The 16637-nt window shown below is 34.8% G+C and overlaps 1 protein-coding gene across 2 annotated transcripts in view; it reads left to right on the top strand.

Annotated features, from left to right (window-relative positions):
* The window catches only part of LOC134275905 (splicing factor, suppressor of white-apricot homolog), a 225753-nt gene that overhangs the window by 109074 nt on the left and 100042 nt on the right, over positions 1-16637 (top strand). Inside the window, exons 8-10 of one of the 2 annotated variants that reach the window (XM_062758183.1) lie at positions 1166-1370; positions 12212-12268; positions 12404-12551. In XM_062758183.1, the coding sequence (XP_062614167.1) occupies positions 1166-1370; positions 12212-12268; positions 12404-12551 (410 nt within the window). The remainder of the gene's footprint in view (positions 1-1165; positions 1371-12211; positions 12269-12403; positions 12552-16637) is intronic. The other variant, XM_062758184.1, reaches the window with a different exon arrangement.

The following is a 16637-nucleotide window of genomic DNA, read 5'->3' as shown; positions in this document are numbered from 1 at the left end:
AAATAAGATTAGAGCTGGTGCATGACATTGATAATTTAATTGTAAATTCGCTTCCGGTTTTAAATTGAAATTTAGATCCCTCTGTCAGGAATGGACAAGTACTGCATCTGGGCTTGTTGCATTTATTGTTGATAGCTGGTTCCTTGTTGTTAGTAGAAAAGGATGCTTTTATAAGTATTGATTTAAGAGACGGACTTTGTCGTTTACTCTCAATGATCTGTGAAGTATCTAATATTGTTTTCATGTCTGGATCATCCTCTAAAATGGGCAGATTTTTTCTAATAATGTTGAAAATCTCTGGATTTCTTGGGTTATGTGTCGATAGGTATGGTATGACATTATTAACCGGTTTGTTTTTCACGGTAAGTAGATCTTTTCTTTCTTGAGATTTTGCTTTGTTTATTCCGTTTTGAATCAATCATCTAGGATAGTGCCTACTATCCGATTCCATGGTGAATTTCAAAGTAGGGCTCAGGGTGTTGAGAATATTAAAAAATTCCATTAATAGATCCTCACTTTTGTCCCATATGATGAAACAGTCATCTAAGTAGCATATCCACGACTTCCTTATAAAAGTTTCAAAGTCCTGCCCGAATTTTTCTTTCGCAGTTAAATAGAGTTGTCTTCTAAGAATGCTAGGACAAGTGTAGCATAAGTTGGCGCAACTTTGGTTCCCATTGCCGTGCCTAATTTATGTCTGTAAACCATGTCATTAAAATGCTTGAAATTATTTTCCAAGATTAATTGGAGACTTTCTAAAACAAAGTTTTTGGAAAATCTGTCATGCAAAAGACTAGGAAATCTGTCTATCCAAGTTCTATTGCGATGAGTCCAAGATCATGTTGAATGTTAGAATAGAGATTATGAGCAGTACAGGAACAGTGCGCTAGACCGTTTGGCTATTTAGGCAAGTCAAAAAAACTTGCTTTCAATGCAGATGGAATTCAAACACCTTAGTGCGGGTATTACTGTCTCATAACAGCATCTTGTTAATCATTTTTGAAATCTCCAAGAAATAGTAATTTTTTAAAATTGAAAATCAGTAAATTAATCTTCAGAACTGTTGATTTCTGGTTTCATAGATAAAAGAGACACAATATGATATATGTGTTGAAGTTTTTTTTTTAAGGGAAAATAACAATTTATATTTTTTCATGGTTTTCAGAGGCTCCCCAGGTCCTTATGAACCAATTGTTCCACCTCCACCAGACATTCAGCCAGTAATTGACAGAATGGCTATGTATGTGGCCAAAAATGGAATCGAATTTGAAATTGTGGTCAAGAGTAAAAATGATCCAAGATTTGAGTTCCTTTTACCACATCATGTTCATTTTCCTTACTATGATTTCAAAAAGCAGATTCACATGAGGGTAAGAATATATGATTCTTTAATAATATTTGTTTGTACACTTAAGATTTTCCTCATCTTAAGATTGTGGACTCCTGCAGTCTTTTGTCCTTTTAAATTCATTATATGATTATTGGATGTTGTATTATTAATGAGTAGCTATTCTGGAATATTAATCCTACTAAAAAAGTACTTATAATTCTAGTCTTTTATCAAACTTATTCCAAACCATTGTCATTAATGATGGGTGTACGTGACTGCCAGGAAACACCTTAGGTCGTCAATTCAGCGACCCCCCACCCTTGCATTAAGAAATTTCTGGGGAAAACACTAAGTAATATTCTAGTATACTACATTTCCTTACATTTTACATCCATGTCAAGCACGTAAGCCATTATGGCCCTTCAGGCCTTTGATTCTTTATATGGAACTAATGAAAGCATCCTCAGGTGGTTTAGATTCAGGTTTGTTCAAATCATGACCCCTCAGGGTTAGGTTGTGGCCACAATGAGGGATCAAAGTTTTGCATAAGAAATATGAATATACAGTGAATCCCGCTTAATCCAATAGTCAATTTGTCAGCCTTCTGTTTTCAGAATAGCAGAATAATAGAATAACTGATTGCTCTATTTCGTGTCCAAACATAGATGTATAGAGAGAGCTTCATGTATTAACAACACATCGTAGCAAATTTCAAACTTGCACTTTCATTTTCGTTTGATTAATTTACCTGGTGATTCTCCTAAAAGAAAATGTTAAACTTACTTATCAATTTAATTTGATAAAATTTTTCAAATAAAATGACTTATAAAAATTGTTTTTTAATAGTTATTGCCATCTTTAATCAGTACGTTTACATTCCTTCTTCGACGGATGCCATTTTGGAAATGGAAGTAGACTAAAAGCCTGACTTTATTCCGTAATTTATTTTCCCCCAGATAAATGGTACATTAAAATTAAACAAAAATATTTAATTGTTTTGTTTTATTTGTTTCTTTAATATGGTTATGTATTCATATTGTTTGTGACAATTCTCGAGTCAATAGTTCTGTAATTATGATGCATTCCAATGTCCCAACAAATTGTCATACACAAGCTAATACGTTCAATAATTAAAATCTTACTTGGAAAAAATTGCAAACAATTATCATAATTAACAAGTACATCACTGAGAAGTAATTCAAATCCAAGCTGATCATCATAACTATAAACTAAACATATTGATCTAGTGTGCTAATTATTAACACAGGTAAGATGACTGTGTGCGTTCAGCCGTACTAATCCCCTCATTATCATACTCAAGGGGTCATACAGTGTAGACAAAGGCCTCACTAATGAAACAAGGTCACAATTATCAAAAAATACCATGATGGTCCAAATTTTTGTATCAGATAAAATGAATATCTAATATTTTCTCACCAGAATATCAGGAGAAATTATTAATAAATATATGAGAAATGGTTTTGTGCTCTGATATTATATTGAAATAGCCGAAATAGCAAGGGTCACAATGGGAGATCAAGTAATATGTAGGAAAAATCTTTTCTTTTCTTTACAGGTATGGCAAACTTATACACGAATGCTTTATTGATATAGTGACATTGTCAAGTAATAAAAAATTCAAACCCCCCTCCATTACCAAGTAAACTTTTCAATACTGAGTGAGCTGATTTGTGTTTTTTAAGTAGCCCATGTGCTCAGGAAAGCAATGTGGCCCATGGGCCTCTTGTTGATATAGTGACATTCTCAAGTAATAAAGAATTCAACCCCCCCTCCCCCACCAAGTAAACTCTTCAATACTGAGCTGATTTGTGTTTATTACCTAGCCCATGTGCTCAGGTGAGCAATGTGGCCCATGGGCCTCTTGTCTAAAAAAAAACTTCATAAAAAATTTAGAAACTGTCACATTATGTCATATCTCAACTTTTCTTTTCATTTTAAAACATGGTATTTGTTCTCCAACGTAGGAATCAGATTATTTAAGCATCACAAATGAAAAGATCATTCATAACATTTTTTCGTCAGCCATTTTGATAAAGAAAAGTACAAAACCATAAATTGAAAATTGTTGTTGAATTGAATTTACAACATTATCCTTGTAATATATATCTCAGTTCTTTTTATTATATCCTTTCACAGTGTGAAAGGATATCAATATGATATCCTGTCACAGTGTGACGAATATCAGAAGTGTGGGAAAACTCTCATAACGAAGATTAGCTACAAAAAAAAATCTTCCTTGGCCTAATATAAGATAGATGAAAAAAAAAAAAACCATTCTGACAGCAAATAAAACTGTCAAAATTACCAAAAATATGTTGCTAAATCCATGTTTACAGTGTTTTCATCTCACTTAGCTATGACGTCTCAACCGCTCTTTACACGAGCCTATGACTGTATTACAAAAAGACAGATGCAAAGGAAAAATCAAAGAATTTTTTTAAAAAAATGTAATAAATAGAAAATTCAATGTTTTGTAGTTGAATATGGAATTTATTTCACTCGTGAGAATAATATTCTTGCTTTCTTAGGTGTATGGAATTTATTTTAATTTTATTTAGATTTAAATATGAATCTACTGAATCTCGGAAATAGCGATTTTTCATATCAAATAAATTTCCACGCAATTTAGATAGGTTAAATCAATTGCAGATACCCCGCTTTATACAGTATAGTGTAGAAAAAATGTCCATGACTCACTCACTGTTTTTCCGGGATTTTGAATTTCCTCTGCAACTGACCACGTGTATTACTTTCGCTTTTACGACTCTGTATATGCTAAGTGTCATTGCTTCACTGCAAATGTGTCCCATAATTATTCTAATTATTTTCCTACATACAATATCACATCAAACCGACAAGATCTCAGTTTTTTAAGAAATTTGACCGGTACTTTCCTACGAAACTACATGTATCCTCTAGCATCTTAAAAAAAAAATAGTTTACAAAATACTCTTACTTGTGTACAACTTGATGGTTCAATGGTTAGCGTGTCTGACTTACATACTAAGGGATGTAGGTTCGAGCCCAGCTGGAGGAATTTTTTGATATTTTCATAATTCTCTTTATCGGGTTTTGTTCTTGATGAACGGTGTTGCTGTGGTTACTAAAAATAGAAATTTCTGTGAAATACATTCAAAATGCTACATCTCCTACAGTTTTGGTCTGATTTCAATGTAACTTGGCACACAAGTAGACTACAATAAGACACACAATTCTATATATCGGTTTTTGACTTCAATGAACATGCTTTGGTTACTAAAAATAGAAATTTCTGTTAAATACTCTCAAAATGCTGCTCCAAATACAGTTTTAGTCTGATTATAATATAATGTGGCATGCAAGTAGACTACACTAAGAACATAAAGAGACTTAATCAAGGATCGTTATTCTATTTATTGCTGTTGTAAAGTTTCAATTCCCTACTGCTTAAGTACTTTTCTCTTCCTTTGCTATAAGTACAAACCAGTAGAGTTTCAGTCTCTACAGAGACTTCTGGTTAACTTTTACATCTGTTGCAATGTCTATTACTAACAAAAAACAAGAGGCCCAGGGGCCACATCGCTCACCTGAGCAATTGGCTAGGAAAAAGCACATATCAGATCAGAACTGAAAGTTTACTGAGGGGGGGGCTTGAATTTTAACCCCCAGGGGGTCATGATTTGAACAAAATAGGATCTACACTACCTGAGGATGATTCCCTATAAATATCACTAAGCGTGGCTTTGAAGTACTTGAAAAGAAGATTTTAAAGGTTTCCCTAATATTCCTATGTAAAACTTTTATCGGCCATTTGGCCCCACCCTATCCCTGGGGGTCATGATTTGAACAAACTTAAATCTACACTACCTGAGGATGATTCCACATGAGTTTCATCTTTCCTGGCCCAGTGGTTCTTGAGAAGAAGATTTTTAAAGATTTTCGTATATATTCCTATGTTAAAATCTGATCAGCCATTTTGGCCCCACCCTACCCCCGGGGGTCATGATTTGAACAAACTTGAATATACACTACCTGAAGATGATTCCACAGAAGTTTCATCTTTCCTGGCCCAGTGGTTCTTGAGAAGAAGATTTTTAAAGATTTTTCCTATATATTCCTATGTAAAACTTTGATTGGCCATTTTGGCCCCACCCTAGCCCCGGGGGTCATGATTTGAACAAACTTGAATCTACACTACCTGAGGATGATTCCACAGGAGTTTCATCTTTCCTGGTCCAGTGGTTCTTGAGAAGAAGATTTTTAAAGATTTTTCCTATATATTCCTATATAAAACTTTGATCGGCCATTTTGGCCCCACCCTACCCCCGGGGGGTCATGATTTGAACAAACTTGAATCTACACTACCTGAGGATGATTCCACATGAGTTTCATCTTTCCTGGTCCAGTGGTTCTTGAGAAGAAAATTTTTAAAGATTTTTTCTATATATTCCTATGTAAAACTTTGATTGGCCATTTTGGCCCCACCCTACCCCCGGGGCTCATGATTTCAACAAATTTGAATCTACACTACCTGAGGATGATGCCACATGAGTTTCATCTTTCCTGGCCCAGTGGTTCTTGAGAAGAAGATTTTTAAAAAATTTTCCTATATATTCCTATGTAAAACTTTGATCGGCCATTTTGGCCCCACCCTACCCCCAGGGCTCATGATTTGAACAAACTTGAATCTACAGTACCTGAGGATGATTCCACATGAGTTTCATCTTTCCTGGCCCAGTGGTTCTTGAGAAGAAGATTTTTTAAAAATGCCATTAATTTTTCTCTAATTAGGTCACCTGAGTAAACTCAGGTGACCTATTGCTATCCGTTTTCGTCCGTCGTCGTGCGTCGTGCGTCGTGCGTTGTGCGTCGTGCGTTAACATTTGAACATTTTCAGCTTCTTCTCTGCAACCACTGAACCAATTTCAACCAAATTTGGCACAAAGCATTTATGGGTGAAGGGGAACAAAAATTGTGAATTTCATGGTCCCTGCCCCCCTGGGGCCTGGGGGGTGGGGCAAAAACCACTAAAATTAATGCAATCTTTAAAAATCTTCTTCTTTACTCCTGGACATCAAGCAGTTAAACTGTTTGCATGATTGTAACCAGCATTGAGTCCTCTACCAAAATTGTGAAATTTATGGCCCCAGGGTCAGGGGTTCTAGTGCTAGGGTGGGGCTAAATAAGTATATAGTGAAAATGCATTATTTCTTTGAAAATCTTCTTCTCTGCTCCTGAGTATTAAATAAACCAACTAAGTGCATAGTTATGATGAGCAAGAGTGCCTCTACCAAAATTGTGAATTTTATGGCCCCAGGGTCAGGGGTTCTAGTGTTAGGGCGGGGCTCTATAGATTATATAGTGAAAATTCATGAATTCTTTGAAAATCTTCTTCTCTGCTCCTGGGTATTAAATAAACTAACTAAGTGCATAGTTATGATGAGCAAGAGTGCCTCTACCAAAATTGTGAAATTTATGACCCCGGGGTCAGGGGTTCTAGTGCTAGGGTGGGGCTAAATAAGTATATAGTGAAAATGCATTATTTCTTTGAAAATCTTCTTCTCTGCTCCTAGGTATTAAATAAACTAACTAAGTGCATAGTTATGATGAGCAAGAGTGCCTCTACCAAAATTGTGAATTTTATGGCCCCAGGGTCAGGGGTTCTAGTGTTAGGGCGGGGCTCTATAGATAATATAGTGAAAATTCATTATTTCTTTTAAAATCTTCTTCTCTGCTCCTGAGTATTAAATAAACTAACTAAGTGCATAGTTATGATGAGCAAGAGTGCCTCTACCAAAATTGTGATATTTATGACCCCAGGGTCTGGGGTTCTAGTGCTAGGGTGGGGCTAAATTAATATATAGTGAAAATGCATTATTTCTTTGAAAATCTTCTTCTCTGCTCCTGGGTATTAAGTAAACCAACTAAGTGCATAGTTATGATGAGCAAGAGTGCCTCTACCAAAATTGTGAATTTTATGGCCCCAGGGTCAGGGGTTCTAGTGTTAGGGCGGGGCTCTATAGATTATATAGTGAAAATTCATGAATTCTTTGAAAATCTTCTTCTCTGCTCCTGGGTATTAAATAAACTAACTAAGTGCATAGTTATGATGAGCAAGAGTGCCTCTACCAAAATTGTGAAATTTATGACCCCGGGGTCAGGGGTTCTAGTGCTAGGGTGGGGCTAAATTAGTATATAGTGAAAATGCATTATTTCTTTGAAAATCTTCTTCTCTGCTCCTGGGTATTAAATAAACTAACTAAGTGCATAGTTATGATGAGCAAGAGTGCTTCTACCAAAATTGTGAATTTTATGGCCCCAGGGTCAGGGGTTCTAGTGTTAGGGTGGGGCTCTATTGATTATATAATGGAAATACATGAATTCTTTGAAAAAAATTCTTTTCTGCTCCTAGGAATTAAATAAACTAAGTACATAGTTATGATAAGCAAGAATAACTCTTCCAAAATTTTGATTTTATGGCCCTAGGGTCAGGGGTTCTAGTGATAGGGTGGGGCTCTATTGATTATATAGTGAAAATACTTTAAATCTTTGAAAATTTTCTTCTCTGCTCTTGGGTATTAAGCAGATGAACTACCTATGTAGTTATGATGAGCAAGGACCCTAATCTTCCAGAATTGTGAATTTCAAGGCCCCAGGGTCAGGGGTACCATAGGAGGGGGTGTACTTAAATACTGAAACTGGATGAATTGTTTGAGATCTGCTCCTTGGTATTAATCAAATATTTTTGAAAAGCAAGGGTGCCTTTTCAAAAATTGTGCAATGTGTGGATCTAGGCCTAAGGGTCAGGGGTTCATGTGTGATAGGGGCATTACTGATTATTGCTGAATATTACTGATTATTTGAAATGCATTTTTTGTTCCCCCACCCTGCCTATGGGTATTAAGTAAACAAACTAAGCAACTGCTAAGTGTATTGTTATGATGATCAAATGGTGCCTCTTTCAAAATTGTAAATGCCATAGCATCTTGCTTAAAACATTAATCGAATTAAATCGCTGGAAAGTTGTTGCATAATGCTCAGGTGACCTATAAGGCCCATGGGCCTCTTGTTCATAATTATCTCCCCTTGGAAAAGGGTGTGGCCCTTCATTTGAACAAACTTGAATCCCCTTTACCCAATGATACTTTGTAGCAAGTTTGGTTGAAATTGGCTCAGTGGTTCTTGAGAAGAAGATGAAAATGTGAAAAGTTTACAACAACGACAACGACAACAACGACAGACAACGACAGACAACTGACAAATTTTGATCAGAAAAGCTCACTTGAGCCTTTGGCTCAGGTGAGCTAAAAATGTACAGCTGCAGATACACCATATTTAGCATTTGTGTAATATTTCCAGTTTGCATATCATCAATACCCTTATTGAAAAATGAAAATTGCTATATATTATTGTTGGGTTTGATATTGCAATATACCAATATATTGATAATATTGCACACCCCTAATGAAGACGTAAAGGGTAATAGACTACAAAATACAAATGTGGATTATGTCCTAGATACTTCACAACCATGCGGTCTGTGCTGTATTATTTATACATGATACACGTAAAAAGTATTACTTTTTTAACTGCATCAAAATAATACAGCTTTTTGACCCAAGAATAGTACAGTACAGTACGAATAACATGGATAAGAGATATAATTTTTTTTCTGTTAATAAATATATGATACATTTTCAAGAAGTTTGTTTAGGTCACCTATTGCTATCCGTTTTCGTCCGTCGTGTGTTAACATTTGAACATTTTCAGCTTCTTCTCTGCAACCACTCAACCAATTTCAACCAAATTTGGCACAAAGCATCTATGGGTGAAGGGGAACAAGAATTGTGAATTTCATGATCCCTATCCCCCTGAGGCCTGAGGGGTGGGGCCAAAACCACTAAAATTAATGCAATCTTTAAAAATCTTCTTCTTTACTCCTGGACATCAAGCAGTCAAACTGTTTGGATGATTGTAAGCAGCATTGAGTCCTTTACCAAAATTGTTAAATTCATGGCCCTGGGGTCAGGGGTTCTAGTGCTAGGGCGGGGCTGAATAAGTATATAGTGAAAATGCATTAAATCTTTGAAAATCTTCTTCTCTGCTCCTGGGTATTAAATAAACTAACTAAGTACATAGTTATGATGAGCAAGAGTGCCTCTACTAAAATTGTGAATTTTATGGCCCCAGGGTCAGGGGTTCTGGTGTTAGGGCGCGGCTCTATTGATTATATAGTGAAAATACATGAATTCTTTGAAAATCGTCTTCTCTGCTCCTGGGTATTAGATAAACTAATTAAGTGCATAGTTATGATGAGCAAGAGTGCTTCTACCAAAATTATGAATTTTATGGCCCCAGGGTCAGGGGTTCTGGTGTTAGGGCGCGGCTCTATTGATTATATAGTGAAAATACATGAATTCTTTGAAAATTTTCTTCTCTGCTTCTGGTTATTAAATAAACTAACTAAGTACATAGTTATGATGAGCAAGAGTGCCTCTACTTAAATTATGAATTTTATGGCCCCAGGGTCAGGGGTTCTGGTGTTAGGACAGGGCTCTATTGATTATATAGTGAAAATACATGAATTCTTTGAAAATCTTCTTCTCTGCTCCTAGGTATTAAATAAACTAAATAGTACATAGTTATGATGAGCAAGAGTGCCTCTACTAAAATTGTGAATTTTATGGCCCCAGGGTCAGGGGTTCTGGTGTTAGGGCGCGGCTCTATTGATTATATAGTGAAAATACATGAATTCTTTGAAAATTTTCTTCTCTGCTTCTGGGTATTAAATAAACTAATTAAGTGCATAGTTATGATGAGCAAGAGTGCTTCTACCAAAATTATGAATTTTATGGCCCCAGGGTCAGGAGTTCTGGTGTTAGGGCGGGGCTCTATTGATTATATAGTGAAAATACGTGAATTCTTTGAAAATTTTCTTCTCCGCTCCTGGGTATTAAGCAGATGAACTACCTATATGGTTATGATGAGCAAGGGCCCTAATCTTCCAGAATTGTGAATTTCAAGGCCCCAGGGTCAGGGGTACCATAGAGAGGGGGGCTGTACTTATATACTGAAAATGAACTAATTGTTTGAAATCTGCTTCTTGGTATTAATCAAATACTTTTGAAAAGCAAGGATGCCTTTTTAAAAATTGTGCAATGTGTGGATCTAGGACAAAGGGTCAGGGGTTCATGTATGGTAGGGCCACTACTAATTATTTCTGAATATTACTGATTAGTTGAAATGCATTTTTTGTTCCCCTACCCTGCCTATAGGTATTAAGTAACCAAACTAAGCAACTGCTAAGTGTATAGTTATGATGATAAATGGTGCCTCTTTCAAAATTGTGAATGCCATAGCATCTGGCTTAAAACATGAATCAAATTCAATCACTGGAAAATTGTTGCATAATGCTCAGGTGACCTGTAAGGCCCGTGGGCCTCTTGTTTCCAGACTTTTCCATTTCTAACAACTTGTTCAAAGTTTGACATTGAGAAAATTTAGTCGAACAAAGTTGTGTTGTGAAAAATAAGATTATTTAAAGCACAATATCAATACAACTCAGGTTAATTTAAATGATGAAGGAACATAAGTCAATTTGAGAAAAAAAAAATGCTGTCAATGATGATGCAGTGTTGTTATGCCCCCTGCAAACGAAATTTGGCGGGGTATATAGGAATCACCTTGTCCGTCTCTCCGTCTGTTTGTCTGTCTAGCTGTCTGTCTGTCCATCCGTCCATCTGTCTGTGCAAACGTGTCCGGTCCATATCTTTCTTACAGAGGGACATTAGAATCTACTACTCCACACAAAGATTGCGCATGACCTAAGGGTGTGTCATAACCTTGACCCAAGGTCATTTGGGGAAGTTCAAGGTCACTGGAAGAAAAATTTCATTATTCGTGTCTGGTCCATATCTTTCTGATGGATAAACTTGGTAGGTTCTCATTTCACACAAAGATTGCCCATAACCCAAGGGTGGGTCATGACCTTGACCCAAGGTCATTTGGGGAACTTTAAGGTCACTGGAAGCAAAATTTTACAATTCCTGTCCGGTCCATATCTTTCTTATGGATAAACTTGGTAGGTTCTCATTTCACACAAAGATTGCCCATAACCCAAGGATGTGTCATGACCTTGACCCAAGGTCATTTGGGGAAGTTCAAGGTCACTGGAAGAAAAATTTCATTATTTATGTCCGGTCCATATCTTTCTCATGGATACTTGGTAGGTTCTCATTTCACACAAAGATTGCCCATAACCCAAGGGTGTGTCATGACCTTGACCCAAGGTCATTTGGGGAAGTTCAAGGTCACTGGAAGAAAAATTTCAGAATTCGTGTCCAGTCCATATCTTTCTTATTGAAAAACTTACTTCTGAAAAACCCAGCGGGGGGTATTTTGTCCCATTTGGACAGTTCTAGTTTACTTATAACTAAATCAAAACTCGAAATGTTTAGAGATTTCATGAATTATTTTTTCAGATAGTTGATCAAAACATGCAGCCCATTAATTCATCTGCATGCAAAAGTTGTATTATGGGAGTAATGAGTGTTTTCTGGCAATTGTTTGTGTCAATTATTTTAGTTTTCATGAAAATCCTGAACATTCATTACCTTGAAATAGACATTTTTTCTGTCTTAAATTGAAAATTATCAATATTTTATATATATTCATGAATATATATATATATATATATATATATATATATATATATATATATATATATATATATATATATATATATATATATATATCATGAATAAAATTCATGAACCATCTGCATGAACCAGGCATGAACCAGTCATGCCTAATGATACATCATGAATGCATGTTCAAGAACAATTCATAATAGTTCCTGAAATTATGAATTTGATTTTGCAGGGGAGTTATTATAAAGGTGGGAATCAGTTAAATAACAGAATGGCTAAAGTTACTGAGGTGAGCAATATGGCACATGGGCCTTTTGTTTTCTTTCCCTTTGTTATAAGTACAAACAAGTAGAGCTACAGTTTCAACAGGGACTTCTGGTTATTTATTTATTTAAAATTGATTATTTAGTATCAATTTATATAGGAGGCAGCAAAGGAAAGAGAGAAGAGAGGAACTGAAAAACCAACCAAACTAAGTTTTTCTATTAAACCAAAAGCCAAGGAGAAAGAGCATAAGCATAAAGAAAAGAAGAAGAAGAAAATTTTTGATAATGAAAGCAGTGAAAATGATGGTAAAGAGATAAAAGATTTTTTAGGGTTACAAAGCATAATTTTGATGAAAAATATCAAACAAGCACTTATTCCTAAGGGTTTGGTTAACTTGGTTAGGCCATTCCAAGTATTTTCTCTGTTTAGCGTCCACTCATCTTTCAAAAACCTACCTACCTATTCGCAAAAAACACACAAGCCAAAACATAAAAGACAAGCTTAAAAGTCATAAAAATGACGCCCTTCAAATGATTTGATCTAACTAAACTGCATTAACTGCATAATTTAATACAAGAAATATCTATTCTTAAGCAAAAACAACGTATTAAATGCTTACAATACACCCAATATAACTTACTGTACAGAATTATTTGGAGAAATTTACAAAATTCAGAAATTTCGACTAAATTTATCAATTTCAGGACACCTGTTGATGTGTGTTTTTTCTCATATGGGGTGTCAAAAACCAAGGCGCACGCGGACGCTAAACATAGAAAAAACTTGGAATCGCCTTATTAATAATGCATTGTTTGAATATATCTGAGAGATAAAATTATAATGAATAATAGAGCTGGGTATTGCGATTGAAAAATTGTATCGTGATATATTGCAATATTAAATTTTGTATTGCTGCTGCAGCAGCAATATATTGCAATATTATACTTACTTTTATTTTTACTTTTTTTCTATAAAGACATAACAAAAAATATAGTTTTTAGCTCACCTGAGCCGAAGGCTCAAGTGAGCTTTTCTGATCACATTTTGTCCGGCGTCCGTCTGTCCGTCTGTCTGTCTGTCCGTCTGTCTGTAAACTTTTCACATTTTCGACTTCTTCTAAAGAACCGCTGGGCCAATTTCAACCAAACTTTCCACAAAGTATCCTTGGGTGAAGGGGATTCAAGTTTGTTCAAATGAAGGGCCACGCCCTCATTCAAGGGGAGATAATTGGGAATAAATGAAAATTTGGTGGCATATTTTAAAAATCTTCTTCTCTAGAACCACTGTGCAAGGAAAGATGAAACTTATGGGGAAACATCCTCAGGTAGTGTAGATTCAAGTTTGTTCAAATCATGACCCCCCGGGGGTAGGGTGGGGCCAAAATGGCTGACCAAAGTTTTACATATAAATATATAGGAAAATTCTTTAAAAATCTTCTTCTCAAGAATAACAAAGCCATAATTCATCATATTTATATGGGAGCATTGTCAGGTAGTGTAGATTCAAGTTTGTTCAAATCATGACCCCCGGGGGTAGGGCGGGGCCACAATGGCCGACCAAAGTTTTACATATAAATATATAGGAAAATTCTTTAAAAATCTTCTTCTCAAGAATAACTAAGCCATAATTCATCATATTTATATGGGAGCATCCTCAGGTAGTGTAGATTCAAATTTGTTCCAATCATGACCCCCCGGGGTAGGGCGGGGCCACAATGGCCGACCAAAGTTTCACATAGTAATATATAGTAAAATTCTTTAAAAATCTTTTTCTCAAGAATAGCAGAACCATAATTGATTGTATTTATATGGAAGCATCCTCAGGTAACTTGTAAATTCAAGTTTGTTTTTTTCCTTTGTTTGTTTGTAGAATTATGTATTTGAATCGGGTTCGATATACGATTAATTTGAAAACGAGGCTTTTGTTGCGGCCATATTGGAAGAAGAAAGCAGTCATCCAATAGTCATTTTACTTTTAGTGAATATCGTGTCAAAAATCGGTTTAATATTAGTTGTATCAAGGTAATGTGATGTATAGATTTATTTAAGAGAAGTACACGACCGTTCTTGTAGAAATTATTGAAACAGACAATGTAAATGATAAAGTATTTGTGTATTAAATATACGCGGTGAAAACCAACAACCCCGACTGAGAACTGATTTAAAATCTAATAAGAATCGTAAGTCATGGCCTAACAATCAAACTAATGACTCAGTTTGAAAGTTAGAAACACGAAAACGGTGTGATTTTTATGACTTGCTTGAAATAATGTCGGAAACTTTCCGAATCACCAATATATCATAATGTAGGCTTATTTATTTCTTATTCTTGGCAGAGTTTCAAATCAGACAATCGAAGATTTATTTAATTAAAATTTGGTCATTTTCAGTGAAAATTAAAAAAATACTATTAAATTATTGTGCGGCTTTTGTCTGTGTAATGCATATAGCAAGGTAAAATTTATTTTCAATGGCTTTAATTGAGATTAAGATTTTACTCTGTCAGTTTTTCAATGCAACAGTCTTGAATTGTTATAGAAGTACACCAGGACCATCACTTTACACAAGGAAGGAGAATCAGGAAGGATTTCTTTGCATGTGTATATATTCAATTTCCTTTAAAATGTTATAGTATTAAATAAAAATAATTATGGTAAAAATGCAGGTGTTTTGTGATGTTTTAATGCATTTAGAAATAAATTTTCTGTTTTTTCCTAATAACTTTTTTTATGGTAGCCCAATTAAGTTCAAATTTGGTATGGTAATAATCAAAAAACATATTTTGATGCTAAGTTTGTCTCTCTATAGCTGGGGTGAGATTTAACTATGCATAAGAATGAATGGGCAACTTTTTTTATGGTTGCCCAATCAAGGTAGCTTTGGTATGGTAGTTCAGTAGGCAGAAATACATATTTTGATGCTAAGTTTGGTTCTTTTTGGAGCTGGGGTGGTGGGGTAGATTCCTTAACTTTATATAAGAATGCATTGGCAAAGAGAGATAATGCTGAAGATGTTCCCATTGTAAACTGAATGCTGCTATGAGTCATTTTAATTAGCTTTCCTCCTGAAGAAAATCCAAGCATTATCTTTATCTGTCACATTGAGATGAATTACCACCTCTGTCTGTCAAATGAAGTTTGTTTTGAAGTTAAGTCAATTTGGAATGCTATGAACACTCTGAAATGTGGATTTAAATATAAATTTTTATAATTTATTTTTGTTTAAAAGTTATGATTTCATTGAATTCTAAAAACAAGAAATAGATTAAAGAAGAGATTTTGATTTAATTTTTTTCACTTTATGTTAATTCAAGAATATTAGTAATTTTTAAGGTAGTTGTATAAAAACCCCATTCTATCATTAATACTGAAAAAGTTCTTATTGTAACTTAATATAGAAAAAAATGATGAAAAAAAATTAATCCTTTGTGGATTAATTATCTATGTTGCTGCAGAAAATTTAGTAGGCTTTTCTTAATCTGTCACTTTAAGATTAATGAAAACCTTTGTCTGCAACTGCTGTTTGTTTGAAGTTAAGGTCAAGCCTTCATGAGGCCTAGAAAAAAAATATGTTTGTTTCCGCTTTCGGGCTGAAGAAATATAGGGTAGGTAGGTAGGCAATTTTTTATTTTTTGAAATTTTTTTTTTGCTTCTTTAATCAAAACGTGTATAGAAGTAGCATTAGTTACAAAAAAAATCATGTTTTTAAGCATCTCTGTGACTAAAACTTATAATAGAAAGTTGACCCAAACTTCTTTCTGTCTTGAAAAGCTTGCAAAGTTGAAAACTTTAATACCCTGGGTGAAATCTTGCACATCATGGGACAAAAGCATTAAAAAAATATTTAGGGTCGGCACTATAAATTAGGGTCAATCGGGAAAGCGGAAACAAACATATTTTTTTTCTAGGCCTGATATTTGCATTGATTGAAGGCTGGCATTTTATATAACACAAGCTTCATAATTGTTTAAATGTACATTCAATGTTAAGTTGTTCTTTACTGCCTAATGTAAATACAAAGATATTATTTTCAGGTTTTTGAATATTCAGGAATTATCTTGAAATTTTAAGAATACAGTTGCTGTTGCTTATTTTTCGTATATTTTTTAATCACTCTGTAAACTGCACCCTTTTAATTCTACCCCATGGCGGGGCCCTTGCTGACTGGTCAGTTTTCTAGTTATGGTAAAAATGCAAGTGTTTTGTGATGTTTTAATGCATTTAAAAATAAATTTCAGCAGGTCCGGTAATGGTGGTATAATCACTAGATTTAGCTACGTAGCTTGATTTACCTACTTAGCTTTATTTACCTACCTGAGGTAGCTTTAGGCCTAGAAAAAAATATGTTTGTTTCTGCTTTCAGTCTGAAAAAATCTAGGGTAGGTAGTTAGGC

The sequence above is a fragment of the Saccostrea cucullata genome, unplaced genomic scaffold (genome assembly GCF_032062105.1).
Source record: "Saccostrea cucullata isolate Sc308-1 unplaced genomic scaffold, CSIRO_AGI_Scuc_v1 ctg539, whole genome shotgun sequence".
NCBI lineage: Eukaryota > Metazoa > Mollusca > Bivalvia > Ostreida > Ostreidae > Saccostrea > Saccostrea cuccullata.
Note: the sequence above shows the minus strand (reverse complement) of the source record. Positions and strands in the feature narration are given on the sequence as shown.